The sequence below is a fragment of the Aulostomus chinensis genome, chromosome 9 (assembly GCF_037954235.1).
Source record: "Aulostomus chinensis isolate RoL2024-O1b breed Wild chromosome 9, RoL_Achi_v1.0, whole genome shotgun sequence".
NCBI lineage: Eukaryota > Metazoa > Chordata > Actinopteri > Syngnathiformes > Aulostomidae > Aulostomus > Aulostomus chinensis.
Window position 1 is genome coordinate 25,807,000 of NC_141328.1, and position 18,556 is coordinate 25,825,555.

The 18,556-nt window shown below is 47.2% G+C and overlaps 1 protein-coding gene across 2 annotated transcripts in view; it reads right to left on the bottom strand.

Moving 5' to 3' along the window:
• Nucleotides 1-18,556, bottom strand: part of samd11 (sterile alpha motif domain containing 11) — a 53,111-nt gene continuing 34,555 nt past the window's right edge. The window contains exons 6-13 of one of the 2 annotated variants that reach the window (XM_086214581.1): nucleotides 17,743-17,907; nucleotides 11,987-12,140; nucleotides 6,292-6,407; nucleotides 6,017-6,095; nucleotides 4,242-5,068; nucleotides 3,144-3,277; nucleotides 1,947-2,057; nucleotides 1-1,714 (exon numbers count right to left, since the gene is read on the bottom strand). In XM_086214581.1, the coding sequence (XP_086070707.1) occupies nucleotides 1,451-1,714; nucleotides 1,947-2,057; nucleotides 3,144-3,277; nucleotides 4,242-5,068; nucleotides 6,017-6,095; nucleotides 6,292-6,407; nucleotides 11,987-12,140; nucleotides 17,743-17,907 (1,850 nt within the window). In that variant the 3' untranslated portion in view covers nucleotides 1-1,450. The remainder of the gene's footprint in view (nucleotides 1,715-1,946; nucleotides 2,058-3,143; nucleotides 3,278-4,241; nucleotides 5,069-6,016; nucleotides 6,096-6,291; nucleotides 6,408-11,986; nucleotides 12,141-17,742; nucleotides 17,908-18,556) is intronic. The other variant, XM_086214582.1, reaches the window with a different exon arrangement.

Sequence of the window (18,556 nt, forward strand, 5' to 3'; positions counted from 1 at the left end):
CTTTAGGATTTATTTCACCTGTGTGGTGAATAGAAAAATAGGATGAAGACAAAACCTTTGAAGGGAAATCTAGACCATTTTTAATTAATTGCTTGCGTAGTTTAAAAAAAATCATAACAAATTCAAAACATTTGCATTAAGAGCTTTGTGCCTTTCTTTTCCCTGCAACCAAGAGAAAAAGTAAAAGTATCTTTGGAATCCATCTCAAGGGCTAATTATAATACATATCATAATCTGCTTTATCTACTACATCAAAAGTCCTATAAATATCTTTTTCCTCATATTTATATGCTGAAGTAGCATTCAAGATTGGAGCGTCTTTTAATATTACACTTTAGAAAATGGCAGAACCAAAAAAAAAAAAAAAAAAAATTATAATAATGAACAAAAGTACCACCAAAGTTCAGCAAGTCACATTTTTCAGTAAAGAAAACCTTAATCGTGCATCTACATTTAACAAAAATCAAAAGTACCACGTATGTAACCTTCAGGATATTTTCATCTTAAGCATGACTTTGTACAATTTTGCATGTTTTTACTTCTTTTTTTCTTTTTTTTTAACCTCCCACAGTAGTCAACACAAGTGTACAATGAAGAAAGACGTACACGTCATAGCCGCTATCGAGGCGTTTCTATTTCAGCAACTTTTTTTTTTTTTTGAAGTCTTTTTTTCAGGAAATGACACCTGCGTCACTTCAAATCGTCCGTCATTTGAGGCACTAGCCTAGCATTCCCCTGTTGGACCAGTCTTTCTCTGAGACCATTCGTGTAGAACCAAGCAGGCTCCAAGTCAAACATGTTTCCAATTCCACACATCCGGTCATCTTTGGTATCGGGACAGTGGAATGCATAGTTGCAGTGATCAGATGGAGCTGGTATGATTCAACTCCAGCCTCTAAGAAGTCAGCTCCATGCTGCTGTTTGGCCTCAGGAAACAGGCGAAGAAGGGAAGGAGGGACCAAAAAGAGGGAGAGGCATCATTTTAATTCCTGGGTTCTGCAGGGCTTGTGGTGAAAGCAGCCGGAGAGACGGAGACGAGAGAAAGAGTGAGGGAGCAGAGCTGCCTCCAGCCCAGGAAGGAAGGAAGAATTTCCGCTAGCGTCTGACTGTCTGACTTGTAAGAATGTCGCATTTGTGGCAGGGCTTTGCTCCTTTTTTTTTGGCATGCTGTCTGTGACCAGCTGTCTCCCTTTTCTCTAACGCCTCATGTGACTCCAAACCCAGTTTCTTTGGATTCTGCTCGGCTACAGCCACTGCACCGGAACTCAGAAGCTGACTGGTTTGTGGGATACCCTCCATACCGTCCCCTCAATATCTTCCCATAAATATCAGCTTCAAGGTCTCAGTTTTTGTGAGCATGTCTGGTGAATATGGCCTGGGAGTCCCATCTCCCCCTGTACCCCCTGGTCCTGCTCTCCTCCTCCCTGCCTGTCCTCTCCTACGATGCCTCTTATCTTCCAACCACCGTGGAAGCATTACCGTTCTCCTGCTTGGGGGAGGAGCACCCTGGGTTGGGTCCACTGTATGGCGAGGAACTGCTGCTGGTGGAGGTGGGTCTGTGGAGCAGGGACAGAGAGAGGGGCAGAGGGGTGTCAGGTGGCATGTTCAGTGGATCCCGATCCCGTTCTGGGAGGCGCAAGGTGGCAGAAGGCGGAAATGGGAACGCCAGCGGGAATCCAGTCATGTAGAAGAGCCTGCCAACGCGCCGCGCCACCTGAGTAGATGAGGAGTAAACAGGAATCAGTGCAGTCTGACAACAGTTGAACACGTGAATGTTGTTAGAGAGAGAGAGCAGAGGAAGAGAGGCTGCAGTCTGTGGGGCAGGCTACCGTCAGGAAATCAACTATGCTACGCTAGCAGTTTGTCTCGGGCCTACGGACAGACACGCACACTCAAACACCACGTGATCACACACACAAACACACGCAGACCTGTGTTGTGTGTACCTGCGAGCGGATCTTGAGGGCGGGCCCCAGCTTTAGTCCCATGGTGTTGAGCAGGTGCTCCTCAGTGAGCAGCGGTAAAGTCTCTCCATCAATGGCCTGCTCCCGAAACACCTGGCGGAGACACAGCCGCTTCAGCCACAACCCCGGCATACACACACAGAAACACCTCCACCCACAAACCTACACACACACATACACACGCACGCACGCACGCACGCACGACCTACCCAACACCAGTTCTGTCCGAAATCTTACATAACTGCCCTCGGAGGAAAATGTTTGAATTATATTCAACAGGATCCCGTTGAATCTTTCTCATATTCACATGCCGCTTCACACTGATTTTTACCCCTGAAGTAACAATAACGATAATAATAATAACAATAACCAAGGTAACCTACTGGTGAAGACGGCTGCCGTGTGTAAATGTATTTTAGAGTCAAGTTGGGCAACAAGGACACGATGTCTTTTAGCACAAAGACAAGTGAGTACAAGCATGAAGACTCAGCAGAGGTCCAGACCCCTCCTCCCTGTGTGGACTCCCTTGATGCTGCTCCATCTAAACTCCACATTTCAACTTTAATATCCGCATGCAAAATAGTTTATTTTCCTCTTTTCCCTGGCTGGAAAACTCTTGTACAGAGGGGTAAAATAAGAAGAAGAAAAAGGGCACAAAATCCACAGTGGCGTTTGCAAGAAATATTTCTAAATCAAAAAGTTCAGTAGAATAATTATGAACTTTTTGGAGCTCAGTGTGCTAAAGCTAAGAGTTTCAGGGCTTCAGGTGAACAATCGCCCTTGAAACCTTCAAAAAAAATCTAAACTACTCCTTAAAAAAAGTACAAATTTTGCTTTGTTGCATTCAATTTTTTTGAACGATTTAAATATATTAATAGTTTCTCAATTAACTCACACGAGCGACAGGAAAACGCCATCATGCACGACATCACTCTCTTTCACAAATGTGGCTGCTTCAGACGCACGTGGACATCCATGCATCAACGCACATTTCACAATAAACTTGAATGAACTGTTGAAGTACTTCTACCTGAACCTATCGTAATTAGAGTACTAGGAAGAGCTCTTCCTCTCCGGTTAGTCATCAGCCTGCCCCCCCCTGCCCTCCATCTCCCCTTCACCCCCTCTCTTCCCGCCACCCCCCCCTCTCTCTCTCCTCTTGCTTGCCCACATTCTCACCTGTGTGTATTCAGCACATCCGGCCAAGCTGCTTATGAAGCCACACACGTCCTCCACACTCCACTTGCTGATGTCCTCCACAGAGTTTGCTGTGGCCGAGTCCTCCCCGTCCATGAAGAGACCTCCCATCGAGCCTGAGAGAGCAGCGGTGGGTGAAAACGCCGTGTCAATAGAAACACAGCTAGAAAGCTGCTATTCAGACCAAAGATGCTGCTGCTGCTTCACAATATTTAATGCTGCAAAAGCTGCAGGTGCACAAACACATGATGCTTTTTTGGGGGGGAAAAATTTATTTATTTATTTATTGATTTCTACCTCTTAGCTGTTAAGGGTTGTGGGGGGGAGGGGGTGGAGCCTATCCCAGCTGACATTGGGTGAGAGGCGGGGTTCACCCTGGATGGGTCGCCAGTCCATCGCAGGGCCATCAGGAGCAATTAGGGGCTCAGTATCTTGCACATGGATACTTGGACATGGTCACCAGGGGAAGTGAGGATCAAACCAGCGACGGCCATGTTACCTCCGAGCCATGCCGCCAAAAATGATTTATTGCGTCATTTATTAAATGGAAGCAAAAATGTGTCCGGGTTGTTCTTGTCTCGTGAGGACGTGGAAACAGCGAAGGTTCTGACATTTTTGCTTGGTAAATCAGTTTTAATTTCGATTAACTTTTTTTTTAAGGTCTGCTCCTGGTAGCTGAAGTCACTTTGTGGTACTTTTCTCTCGTGTTTTCATTGTTTCATTTAATAAAGTAATGCTATTGCATGTTTAAACAAGTGTGGTGGTGTGTGTTTATACTGTGCGTACAGCAAGTATGAGGACAAACAACCCACTCTCCCCTCCCCTCCCCCCTCCCACCGTCTGCCCACGTGGCTGTGCTGCTGCTGGCGTGTATGAAGGTCACTCTGGGGTCACGAGCAGGGCCCCTAACAGGGAGAGGTCTCACACTGGAGACATGCACACAATGTGACGCTAATGGGTTTCACATGTCGGCTTTTATCCTTATATATATGTGTGTGTGTGTGTGTGTGTGTGTGTGTGTGTGTGTGTGTGTGTGTGTGTGTGTGTGTGTGTTTGTGTGAGTCTGTGTGAGTCTCTCACCCATGTGAAAGTAGGGGTTGGCGTAGGGGAATCCAAAGGGCAGTGACTGGCCGTGAAGACCCGGTAGAGGTGGCATGAACCCGGGAGGCAGGTGGTACTTGACATCAGACTTCCCCAGTCCTGAGGTGAAGAGGTGGTGACTGGGAGACTCGGTACCTGCTGAACTACACGGGGCGCTCAGCCTTCCCGAACTCTCGCCGGCCTCCTTGGCACTGTCACACTCTCCTTTGCTGCCGGTCTCTTTACCCCGGTCTCGCTCCCTCTCCCTGGCTTTACTGCTCGACTTTACACTCTCCTGCCTCTCATCACACATTTCTGTGTCACTGTCCGAGTCCTTCATCTCTTCGTCATGCACATCCCTGCCTCCCTCCCTTCCTCTGTCCTCCCTTCCTCTGTCCTCTCTTCCTCTTATGTGATCCCCAGGACGGAGCGGAGTCTGGGGGCCCCTGCGGGTGGCCTTCCTGGGCTCAGCGTCTGTCCCAGTCATGGAGCTCTGTGGCTGGGAGTCTTTGGGTGTGTCTTTGGAGGGGGTCCCTGGTTGCTGCTGCTGGTGGTTGAGGGTTAGGAGGGGTGTGGCCGCCCCGTGACGAAGCACAAGCATTGCATTGGAGCGGCGGGCCAGTTCCTCACGTAGCGGGTGACCCTCGGGGATGTCGTGAAGGCTCCGCAGGGCTGGGTGGTCAGATGGCAGACCAGGAGGTAGAGTCCCCAGAGGGTCGGAGGCCAGCAGACGCTGCTGCTGCTGCTGCTGCTGCTGCTGCTGCTGCTGTCGCTGGTGGAGACTTTCCAACTCCTTCTGCCTCAGTAGCTCTGCTGACATCTCAAGTCTGAGGGAGTCAAAGGCACACGAACTTCAACATCACCGATACACATTCAAAACATTCACACCTTGTTTCCGCACAGGTTTGTCTCATGTACATCAATCTGTGTAATATAGAGAGAGATGCCCTTTGCTGTCTACGAAAGGAATGACAGTTCTTGGATTGACAGAATCGCCACCTGCCAGCTAGCAGGCTAACAGGGTGGCCAGGGGTGACCATACAACCTCTTTTACCCAGGCATGTCCACAAACTTAGTCCAGGGTTGTTGTTTTTTTTATTAATTTCTTAAGATTTGCAGGATTTTATAATCCCTTTCCTCCATTAAAAAAAAAAAATCTTCACAATGTAACTTTTAGCACAAAGTATTCAAAAATAAATAATTCAAGGAGAAGTCCTCTTTCTTCATAATCACATCATGGTAACCCTGCTGTTAGACATGGTTGGGATGCTTATTTAAGAAAGGCTTTGATGTCTTTTGAACACAGTCGTGTGGAATATGTGCACAGAGCAACAGAGACAGGAACGGTACCAAAACTCTATGGTAGCCTGTTAGCTGCTGCTAGCACACTGCTCAGAGTGTCTAAACGAGTGTGTGCGAGTGTTTAAACGGAGCCTGTGCATATGAATCGAGACAAGTTTTGTAAGACACATCAGAGATTACGGAGGTTCTCACAGGATTATGGACTTCTGGTTTACTTGCTTATCTACACAGAGCTTTGTGGAAATGAGGTATTACATCATCACATTTTCTCTAAAATTATGTATGACTTTACTCTGCTTTTACATCCTGAAAGGAAAAACTAAAACTTTGCTATGTTTACCATCATTATACCAGGCTGTCAACACACACACACACACGCACGCACGCACACACGCGCGCGCACACACACACACACACACACACACACACACACACACACACACACACACACACACACACACACACACACACACCTGGCCAGATTCTGCTTCCTCAACATCTCCTGCTGCCGAGCAAAGATCTCAGCCTGAGCTGGTTGGAGGAATCCATAACCTGTGATTAAAAGACAATATACACACCTGTAAACAACTCTGTCAGTGACACAGTGGCTCCCGAATGTTGGACAGAAAGGTGAAATAATGTCAAATTAACCACCGTTAAGCAGTATTAGCACAGGTTCCCACTAAGTGTATGCATACCTAAAATTCTGTGCACTGCTCAGATCTTGTTAGCATTATTGATGACTCACCAGGGGCCTGGCAGAGAGCGGAGGGCATGCCCAGGAAAGGAGGCCGCAGGTGAGGTCCTAAGGCGATGTGAGGGGCGGTTGGAGGTGATAGTAGGGGGGGAGGGTGGGACAGTTCCCTGCAGACACAAGCATATATAGAGGCAGCATAAGTTAGTTTGAATTTCACTGATTAAACTCTGATGACCAAGCAGATGTATAATGAATATTTTAATTAGAATGATTCTGTGTTAAAACAATAGTTAACTATCTATTAACTGTAGGTCCCTGCAAGTGTGTGTGTGGGTGTGGGTGTGTGTGTGTGTGCATGCTGCCGCGCTAATGTGTGCAGTGTATTTTTATCAGCGGTGCTCCAGAGGCCCCTGTGTCCCCCCAGTGCCTCATCAGTCTTGTCACGCTGCAGCAGGCACCGCTGGCCATTGCTGTACCCTGGACTGCAGCCTCTCCTTCCTCTGTCGCCTCGCTCACACTCACTCACTCACACACACACACACACACACACACACACACACACACACACAAACTCAAGAGCCACACACATAATGAGGGCTGAATGCACAATGCCAGTGTGTCATGCTCCGACAGCTGGGGCGGCCCCTGCGTCTTGACCGGGGCCACGGGCTGAAGGACCTTCTAATTAACACTCATCCCTCCTCTCTTCTCTCCCCTTTTTATGCCCTTCTGCCTGTTTCCCTCCCTCTCACTCTCCGGCTGTATTGAAGCCGGTGAAAAGATGGAGCGTCCTGCAACCTCAACTTCTGAAAAGGCCTCTCCATTATTTCCTTCGTCTTTTGTCCTTCTTGAGGGGGGAAAGGCGCCTCTCACCTTTCTCCCTCTCTCCCCGTCTCTTGTTCTGTCGAACCCATCTTTTTTCTCTTCTTCACTCCCGACTGTATACCTCTTTATGACCTTTGAAAAATCTGTCCTGTTCTCTTCTTTCTTTTCCCTCACTTTTCTCTTGCCTCTGTATGTAGTTGTCTCTCCCCTCTGTATCACTCCATCTCACCCCGTCTTGTCCTGCCTCTTTGTATTTCTTTCGGTTACGCTCCTACTTTTTTCCTGTCCTTGTAATACTTCTCTCATTCTGCACCCCTCTCTCGTTTTCTTGCACATCCTCACAGCACATGATTTTGCAGAAGTGGTTTAAAAGGCTAGTGAGGAATCTGTGTTTCACCCTTTTATTGTGCCAAAATGTGTCAGGCTTCCAGCTACAACTGTTCGATTACAGCAAAAATGAAAAAAATGCGATGCGTTCACTTTGGAAAAAACATGTTTGCATGTTAATGTTCTTCATCTGCCATAAAATGAAAGCAACATCCTGAAACAGAATGCAAGGTGATAATCATCTGGATCATTAGAGGTCAAAATCGTAACTGAAAACAAAATTTGATTAATTTCTTGCTCAGTCCTATTTTGAGCATGTAGAGGAAGACTCTCTGCTTGCTTGGTGCCTCAAACCAAAGTTGGAGCTTTTTCTAACCTCTCTCTCTCTTGCCTCCAACCCACACCTCTCCTGTCTCTAGTTTCTGTCCTGAGCCACCGCTATCACACCAATCAGAGATCAGCTGTGTGTGACTGCACACAAAAGGATACATGGGAAACAAGCTGAGGAAAAACAACAAAACCAACACTGGGGTGCATGCAACCGCAAATATTGTTTTGCAACAGTGTTCAAATTAGCTAGCGCCTGCATGTCTCCCACTTGACTAAATGGTGAGGGAACAGGACAGAGGGAGAGAGAGAGAGATGGAGGAACAGCCAGGAGTGAGAGATGAGATGAGATGAGAAGAGAGGCGTTGGAGCCAGTGCTGGCTGTGGTGGTGTGTGTGTGAGTGTGTGTGTGTGTGTGTGTGTGTGTGTGTGGGGGGGGGGGGTGAAAACCATTCATCGATCGCCTCCGCCGCTGAAATGTTAATGCTAATCGTATAACCGCTCTCTCCGGCGGTGCCTTGCACTCCAGTGGCAGTTCCAATTAATCTTGGGTGAGGGCTGTGGCGCGTGACCCCAGAGCCGCGAGCCGGGGCCCCGCTAGCCGCTTCTTATGTAATTACACTGCCCAGTGTGTAATCACCTGGCTTAATCCCTCAGGGCTAGCAATTAGCCTTGTGACGTGCAGCTCCACAAGGCTACGCAAGCTCCCGCAAGACTCACATCTACCCCCACCATGGCTCCCGCATGCCAAACTCCCACCCCCCCTTTTGATATTCCCCCTCTTTCTTCCCTCTGTTTGCACCGCCTACCCTTGCCTAGCGTTAGCCCGCAGATGAATAACGGTCAATTAAAGCTGCATGACTGGGGCTGCCAGGCGTCTGCACCACCATAATTAGGCCTAATCACGGGGAGTGAGAGAGACAGAGAGAGAGGGAGAGAAAGAGTGTGTCTGACACTCCCCTCCACTCCCTTCCTCCATCTCTCCCTCTCTTCCTCCTTTTATACTGTAGGAGGCAATTTTGAGGGAGGAGTGGCAGACATTAGTCGTTCTGCTCTCCGTGTGACTATTGAGTTTGTCTGTGTGGTTTTTGTTTTATCCTATCTATGCATTTTGTTGGCAAACCACTAACATGCTATAAAAAGACGAAGCAAATGCTCACCTAGTTTTTGCAGGAGACTGGAAAGACTCAAATTCACAAATGCAAGGTGGGCTCATAATCACGCAAAACTACATCCCATCTCTCTCTCTGCCGGCAGTGAGGCCAGGGGCTCCTGGGGAATTCACTCATGTGTGACGACCTGTCAGAGTGGCGACAGCGTTCCTGTCCTGCAGCAACCCAGGCGACGTGTGTGTGTATACGTGTAAGCGTGTGTGCGTGCGTGTGTGTGTGTGTGACAGGGCTGCCCTTAATGACGGGAGCGTGGGGGGATTAGGAGCGCCGCGCGGCCGCCATCGGCTCCTTCTCCGCAGGAACACATTTACACAGGAAGCTCATTAAAATGGATGAGGCTCCCTCGTCGCTCGCTACCCCTCTCTCCCTCCCCCTATCTCACTCCCTAGATCTCCTCACTCCCTATTTTGGTTCATCTCTCTCTCTCTCTCTCTGTCACATCGTCCTCTCGCCATCTCTTTTCTCTCTTGCTTCCCTCTCTTCATCCCCATTTTAAGCTCCCATGTTTTCTACTTCCTTCCTCTCTCTCTCTTTTTCTTTTCTCCATCCTTCCCTATTTGCCTTGCAGATGCTTGGTGAGCTTAGTGCCATTTAAGGCCAGACAAATGGAGCGCCAGGCTCTAAGCCCATCGAGCGGCCCTAATGATTTGTTTTTAACAATGGGCCCTAATGGGCCCCAGATAATCAATGATGAGGGGTCGATGGAAAGGTGAGCCAAGGAGAGTTACAGAGGGAGAGCTTCCGCTTCTCGCTCAGCCATGGCTTTTCATTCTATCTCTGTATTCAGCTACAACTTACCAATTATATCAAATTTTATTTATTTTTTTTATTTTGCTGGCTCTGAATTTTCATAGGGAGAGTGCACATTCTGTCCCTTTGGCACACTTGTCCACTATGGCTGGAAGTATGTGGACATTACACCCATGTGAAACTGTTCAGCATCTCATTCCAAACCCCTCAGACATTACTGCGTCGTTGCTAAAAGCCTCCGCTCTTCTGGGAGGGTTTACAACAAGGTGCTGGGGCTCGGCTATGGGGTTTTGCTCCCATTCTGCTTTAAGAGAAGAGTGAGGTTGGCCTGGCTCACAGTCACAGCTTCAGGGTGTGGCATAAGTCTGAAGTCAGGCCAGTAAACTTCATCACTACATCCTCTGCTCAGTAGTCAAAGGCGTGGTTGACATGCACCTTTCTAGAGATGTAACTGACAGGGGGATACAGGTGGTATAACAATGGGGGCCAACACATGGGTCCTTGGTTCTATTCCCCCTGTTGGTTGGATATCCGTTCAGACGTAATTGATTGTGTTTGTGGGTGGGAAGCCAGATGAGGGTACGACTCTCCGATGCTGCACTGGTGCCTCCTCTGGTTGGTCGGGGGGGAGGGGGCAACAACTACGTCCTCCTGTTGCTATCGGCCAGGAAATGTAAGGAGGGTGAATTGGTTATACAGCTGTTAACACAACTGTTAATTCAATGACTCCCATTTCAGCTGCCATCATCAGGAAACTCAACACACCACCTCGTGTGCCAGATGTGTAACTGCAGCGTGACACAGCAAAACCAATGCAGATGTATAAATTCTCACAACTGGAAAGTACATTACCCAAGGTGTACAGTCCGCTTTGAGCCAACTATAAATCAGCCTTAAGGTTATTGTTTGTTTTTTTTTAACCAAACCCCAATTCTGGCCCTAGGGTGTATGCTGACATGTGTATTTGCAGCTGCGAAATCAGGCAGCTGCTGCATCAGTCTTTGACTTGTCCCTTTTCTTCTTGCATTCTCTCATTTGGACAAAGGTACGGGCAATGGAAAGGGCACTTGAGCATATTTTTCCCATTAACCTCTTATTTATACTCACTCCTAAAAAACATGTTGAGAGAGAAAGGGTTAAAGAGGAAGGGGGGATGGAGAGAGGATGGAGAGAGATGGAGGGAGGGAGGCCTAGTTAACTCTCCCTGGTCCTGTGTGGCTAATTACTCTGTGTGCTGTCGGAGAACAGCCGCGGCTCACTGACCACATTCACACTGCACCACTGGCCACACACACACACACACACACACACACACACACACACACACACACACACACACACACATTAGCAGACATATTCACACAAACAAACCCAAATTCAATCCGCATAGATGAGCACACATGCAGAGCGTCAGCTCAAAAAATGGAACAAACACGCGAACAATCAGCCCCTCCTCACCACAACACACACACACACACACACACACAAAATATATACACCCCCACAGCCTCCCGGAGCTGCACCACACAGCGCCTGGCCGCTCTGCTTCCTGCTTATATCCCCACCCCTACCCCTCATCACCCCCTCTCTGTCTCTCTCACAAACACACAACCTCCCCCCCTGCTGCCGCACCGCCGGCCCATTATCGATCCCCCGCCTCTCCCCGCGCCACATAAATAATCGACAAGCAATTACCCGCCCACTCCCGCTGCCCCCGGCTTTGTTTGGGAGGCGCAGGGGCCAGCGCTGGGGGGAGAGGAGGGAGGAAGAGCTGGGGATGCAGCCGTGCAGCTCCACAGTGGTAGTCAAGAGGTTATTGGATCCTTAGTTCAGCCATGTATGTGGGGATGCAGGGATGCACGCGCGCACACACTTACACACACACACACACACACACACACACACACACACACACACAAACGCACGCACGCATGGCACCAAGCTGAAAATATAAGATCAGATCTGCTAAGGAAGATGGGAATGGGCGACTGCATGGAAGGAAATGTGCAAATGGCGTTGTAGTCGTTCCTGAAAACATGAATTTTCAACTATTCTTTCTTCCACTTCCACGTTAACATCCGCTGACATCAACAGGGGCCTGTTTTGAGTGTGTGTGTGTGTGTGTGTGTGTGTGTGTGTGTGTGTGTGTGTGTGTGTGTGTGTGTGTGTGTGTGTGTGTGTGTGTGTGTGTGTGTGTGTGTGTGTGTGTGTGTGTGTGTGTAGGATGTGGGCTTTTTATTAATGATGACTAATGCTGGTAATACAGACTGGGCAAGGTTGCTGTATCTCCAGCTAACAGTTGAGCTAATACAGACATCAGGTGTGTGTTTGTACCAGTTTCTCACCTGTCAGTGTAATGTGCGTCCCGGTGTTGCGGTAGACCCTGCTTACGTCTCTGGCTGGATGACGAGGAGCTGCCTCCCGTGGGCAGGTGAGCTTCTAAGGCAGCTGGATTCCTCGCCGCAGCCGCCAGCACCTCCTGCCGAGCACGCAGCATATCTAAATAAGGAGAGAAGATGATGAAGGACTAATAGGTAAGGTAAAGACGAACGCAACAGTTACAGAGGAAGATACACACAAATTTAACAAAGTCGGCTGCTATCTTCTATGCTTCAATGTGAACATAAATTTAGCTTTGTAAGGAACATTTCAGACCAAAAAAGTCTGTTTAGCTTAGCTTTAGCTTAGACACGTTATGTAGTGTATGTAGAAGAGATGAGGCATCCTTAAAAAGTTGTTTAGGGTCCTGTAGAAATGGATGACATGCCAAACATCCACATAGCTCATAAAAACACCCAATATGTCATTTTTAAACTCCACTCAGCTCATTCCACGTTAAATAGTGGAAATGATTCAGGCATTTCTTAATCCCCATGTTACAGCCGTTTCCACGTAAATGCAAACATAAATGAACCTGACATTTAAGCAGAGGTGGACGTACAAGAACGCCACGCTCAAATCCATCTGTCGTGCTTTGGAACTGATCACACCAGTTTTGAGCAAATTTGAGGAAATGAAAAAGGTAGAAGCAGGAAAACGAAAAGTCTATAAAAACCTTATAAAAAAAATAGTTTGCATGAGTGCATGTGAGAGTGTGTGTGTGCATGTGTGTGTGCGTGCGTGATAATGTTTCCATAATTGCAGGTGTGTTTATATTTACTAGCGAGCAAGAGGCAACCTCATACATTTCTACCCAGCCTCACCTCCGCCACCACCGTCACATCGTCTCCCTCTGTCTCTGCCTGCCCTCTCCCTCCACCTCCTGCCCTCTAACACCTCATGCTATCTCCTCCTTCGCTCATCCCTCTTTCTCTCTCCTACCCCTTACTCTCTCTCTCTCTCTGTCTGTCTGTCTGTCTCTGTCTCTCTCTCACCCTCATAGGAGACGAGACCTCATCATTATCAGCCAGGCCAGGCCATACCAGCAGACATGGCTTCTAATGAGAGAAAAATCCATCCTGCTTTCCCCTCCTCCCCTCTTTCTGCTTTCTGTCCTCCCTCCCTCTCTCTGCCTCAATCTATCTACCCCCCCCTTCTCTCTTTTTTAATTAGACAGATCCCTCAGGTGCTAGGGGCCATTTCCGCCGCCTGTACGGGTGTGATGTGTGTTTGTGTGCCTCTACGTGATTTTGTGTGTGTGTGTGTGTGTGTGTGTGTGTGTGTGTGTGTGTGTGTGTGTGTGTGTGTGTGTGTGCGTATGCAGGCACTGAAGCAGTTGAGCGGGCGCCGGGTTGGGGGGGTGAAGCGACAGATATTAATGCGGCCTAGCTCCGGTGTATCGATCTGTTTGCTGCGCCAGGCCGCAGGGGACTCGGCTGGCGGCAGACAAGGGTGTGTGTGTGTGTGTGTGTGTGTGTGCACGCGTGTATGTGTGTCTGTCTGTGTGTGTGCGTGTGTGTGTGTGTGTGTGTGTGTGGGGGGGGGGGGATAAGGGATGGATCAGAGAGAACTGGAGCCCTAGAGCGAGTGTGCAGTCTGTTGTGCACTTGCATACACGGCGCAGGGGTGACAGGGTGGAAGCGTTGACCTCTAAGAGTTTCCTGTGGTCATAGACACACCTCACCAATTATTTTGTATGACTGGCTCGGTTAAAGGGACACTCCAGTGATTTAGTATTGCACAATCATGAAGCTTGAAGTCTTCCAAGAGACAGATTTTCAAAAGAATGCTCAAGATCGATGTAACAGAGAACAAGACATCCTGACTAGACTGCAGCCAAAAGTCGGGTTACCTGTCTGCGAGATCCTAATTAAGGTGTGTATCTGGCTATTCCCACCATACAACTTAATGGTGTCTTACATTTGACCCTCTGGTCTACCAAGTAAACACATTCTGCAAACTACACACAGACAGTTTGCAACAAAGGCTTATTGTTAAAAGTTTGTAGCCTCCGAGATGAATTACTTAGGTGAAATCACGTTCAGCCAACTGTATTTTTCTGTAATTCTTTAAAAAAAAAAAGTGTACTTGCCAGGTATTCATTTCTGGGGGAACTAAATTCCATTTATTTTTATATTCAATGTAACAGAGGAGGCTTCTGTTTGTGTGCATGTTCCCCCAGGGAGCAGACTTTTGGCAGGGATAATCATATGACCCCCAGTCTCTATCAGGCTATATGAGGTTGACCTCCAAGTTTGTTCTTTTTGAAAAACAACATTTTTTGTCCTTGATGGGAAGAATATGAATGAACCATGAGGCACAGTGACACATTTTGTCAGAAAAGGTTGGAAAATTACACTTTTTTCCATTCCTTGTATATGTACTGGAGCAGCATTGAGGCGAGGAACTCCTCCTGGCCTGCAGATGAACCTCTCTTCCCAGTAGAGATTCAATATCCGATTGGGAATATCGCAGTAATGGTACTGATCCGCATGCCAGTCCATATTCCAGGCTTGGCCTGGATCATGACCACAACACGTCACAAGTCAGTATCAGCTCAACTAAATCGCTTTGGAAGACACTAAAATGTAACAAATGTGTGTATTCTTTTACTTCATTAATAAGAAGTGTTGTTTGGTTTACTGCAACCTCACGATGCATCCCTGAACTTAATGGCAACAACAAAAGTAGAAAAAATAATCATGGAAACTTCTGTCGCGGGCGTCCCCAGATGTGTATCGGAATTGGATCAGGACCGAAAAAATGTGGATCGGTGCGTGTCTCATTCCCGGCGGTGCTTTTCTTCTCCTCCCACCTGAGCTCCGACTTCCGATTGACAGGGGCGTTGAAGCCTGCTTTGGGTAAATCGGTTTTATAATTAAATGATGTCATTGCGATGGTAGTTATGTGTCTAGCAGCGCTGATTTCAGCGCTTTAACATCAAATATTATTGAAACCTTAACAGAAAATTGCTGATGATAATTTTATGTCCATTAAGTCGGATGAAGTCCCCTGAGCTAGCCATATGCTAAGCTTTGACCAAGACTTGTTTTCTAATTCTCTTTCATGTGAACGGAGGGTAGCAGGGTCACCTGGGGCTTTATCCTAAAGTATGTGTACGTGCACTGAGTAGGTATTCCATCCAGAATTTACCCCTTTAAAAGACAGAGGGAGAGGGTCTACCTAATATCAAATGAGTTTTTTTGGGGGGGGGGGTCTCTGTTTTTCTCTCCTTTACTCTCACTTTAACTTAAGGACACGCTATTTATGTACATGCTCTTTTGTTTTGTGGGACTTTGTAAAACCACTGAACAAACAGTATTGGAAAAAAAAATGAGCAAAGACACACTCAGATGTATGTCTTCCTTTGCATGAGTTATTTTGGGAGGTCCTAGTTAACCACTGGACTCATCCCGCTTATCCCTCTTTTGTGACATCCTATTTTTCTCTCCAGCATCGTTCCTGGAGTTGGTCCTAAATCCCCTCAGTTAAGCCTGGTTTTCCTCGGCATGAGAATGCAAAGGAGCACTGCGCTGATACAGCTTGGCTGGACATGTGATAGGTTTGGTGGACTGGCAGGATAATAAAACCGACATCCATCCGCTAAACGCAGGAGACACAAGGAAAGTCTCCTTTTGGAAAAGTGGCATTAGCCAGTAGTAAATAATGAGATGAGTGACGAGTGAGTGTTTTCTAGTTCTTGGGGATAAAGAAGTGGTGTGTGCAGCTTCATGTTCCAAATCAGACTACAACTACAGGAGACAAAACAGATGAGCGCTCCATCCGTCCCATCATGCCTTCACTTTCTACCCCAACCTCTCTATCTCTTCTCTCTCTCTTTCATCATATAAGGGAGGGAGGGAAAGCCCTCTTGGCCATTTCTCCCCCCCCCCCCCCATACTCTTGGTTGGTCCATCAGGTCCGGAGAGAGCCTCTCAACAACACCTTGCACCTACACATCCACACACAAGCACAGAGTTCCTCCTCACCCCCACCTCTTTCACAGACTTTCATTTTCTGTGCCCTGCACTTCAAACACATGAAAGGATGCTCTGCGGGGACCAAGGCTAAAGGGAGAGATGGAGGTGGGGGTGAGGAGGGGAGGGGGTATGAAAGCAGTGCTTGAGAGAGAGAGAGAGAGAGAGAGAGAGAGAGAGAGAGAGAGAGAGAGATGGTGGGTGGTAGGGTAGAGGGTCAAAGGGGCCCCATTGGAGACCAGGTCAATGTCAAGGGGGTCTCGCTGAATTGATTCATGCCAGGCTCTCCCAGGAGGTAGGACAGCCATGCCTCTGTCCCACCTCTGAGGCTGTCTGACAGTGTCCATTTCTAAACTAGCTCTAACTATTAATATGAGACCAGAGAAGATACTGAAGTGGAGAAACCAACTTGAAATAGTCTGACAGGAAATTGGCAGGTGTGAAAAGAAAAGTTATGTCAGCAGGATTCGAAAGCACCAAGGGGACACTCACAGTAAGTAAATTCCACCAAAACATTTTGTTTTAAATGGCAGTATTATCTACCTGTGCGACCCCAGCATCATTAATAAACTGCTGAAATTATTTATTCTCTCTTCTTTGGTCCTTTCTGCTCCTCCCTCACCTCCTTTGACCATTTCTCTCCTCATGTTTTTTTAAATCCTATTTCTGGTGTCTCTTTACCTCTGCATCTTCTTCTGCTCACAGAAAGGCTTTTAAGTGCATCTTGGAAGAAGAAAGTGCGTGTGCAGAATAAAGGACGGTGTGGAAACTATCAAACAATTTGGAAAGTGGAAGTGAAGGAAGGGAGCGGGCATGTCTGTGTTTCGCCAAAGTGTCTGACTCATACCAGCAAAGCTTCTGGGAAAGGAAGCCAGCAATCAGACTGCACCCTGGGCCATAAAACCCCCACAATGCATTGCAACTCGCCTCTAACTCCTCTAAGACACGGGGAAAGGGCAATTAAAGCATTTATAGGCTTCGCCCCCTAGATTTGCAGCCAACAATTCAAAATCATTACTAATCAAATAAAAATAAAAGTAGCTCAAACTACAATTCGACCAGAGCATCGATTGGATTTAAGCTACTACGAAAGAGCTTGTAAAGACTGGTAGGACTTAATGGTACATGCTTTACACATAATCTGAGAACAAGGTTAACATTAAGTGGCTGACACAGTGAAATGACAATAAGCCAACTTGTAAAATTCAAATAACTTTTCTCTTTTTCCACCTACCGAACTATGAAGCTAAGACTAGTAAATTTTATTTGTCTACAGAAATTGATCAAAGCAGTGGAGGATTCCAGGGTGTTGGGAGATTTAGAGGGTTGGCAGGCAGCCAATGAGGGCTCTGGATCAATTGCGGTGTTGATGCATGCAAAGGCTTGTGGGTGTTAATGACGCAGGGCCACGGTGGTCAGAAATCAACGTGAGTGACACTCTGACGCACGGCGGCCAAGCAACCACCAATAGAAATGTCAGCTGGGTTTTTACAACGGCAGCAGAGTGGCACACTTTAACATCATAACCATGAACGCAGTGCGGTTTACTACTGCATCTCTGTGAGACGTGATGGAAGAGATGAGAAGTTCTTCTTGAAGCTGATCACAAGTTACTTCCAAATAACAAAAAAATATTGAGGAAAAGTACCTCAATCACATTCAGGAGTCTGTTCTTACTGACGTACTAGGAAACACTATGTTGGAACAAGATAAACATCACATACAAGTACAGAGAGTAGACTGACCGTGACCGGGCAGTCCCATGCTGCTCGCCAGCTGGTAAAGGCGTTGCTGCTGTTCCTCATAAGATCCTTGCTCGCTGAGTGCTGACATCATACGCCTGTAGTGCTCCTCAGGGCTCATGTGACTGTGGCTCCCGCCTGCCTCCACCTCTGGGCTCTGGGAGTTCTCTGTGGAGAGGAAGAGGATGCTTATATTATTACCAGCCCGTGATTGACAATATCCAGCTGCTATTACAGCGACTGACCTATCTTTTCAGCATATGATTAAGTAACTGCCTTACATATCTATCCAAGTCCAAATTCTTCACCGCATTAGTAAGGATTGTGAGGAATATGCCTCAAGCCGGAGATGCAAAGTATTTTCTTCAAATTCAGAGTCAAGGATCAAGTCTTTGGTGTCAAGTCCAAGTTAAATCTCAAGTCTTTTTCCTCCTTTCCCTAAATGTAGTAGTTGTGCTGATTTCCCACGTTATGTCTTTCTCTCAGATTAATATTCGTCAGCAGGTAGTGGAATGGGGACGTGGATAACTTATAGTCATGGTAACCCCAGAGCTGGAAAACACGCATTATTTTAAAATATTCAGTGAGCAACAATGTAATCAAGTTAACATCCCATAACGCTAACAGCAAGCTAACATCTAGCTGTGGCAGCTAATGTTAAATATGTTTGCTAACCTCAACATTAACTTTCTCATTAGCAAGTAAATGACATATTCAGAGTTCTCAGGTGCCTAATGAATTTTGATGTGGTCGATCAATCGCAAGCTTACAAATGACACAGGTGTGCTGTTGCTCACCATGGCTTTGTTGCTATGGT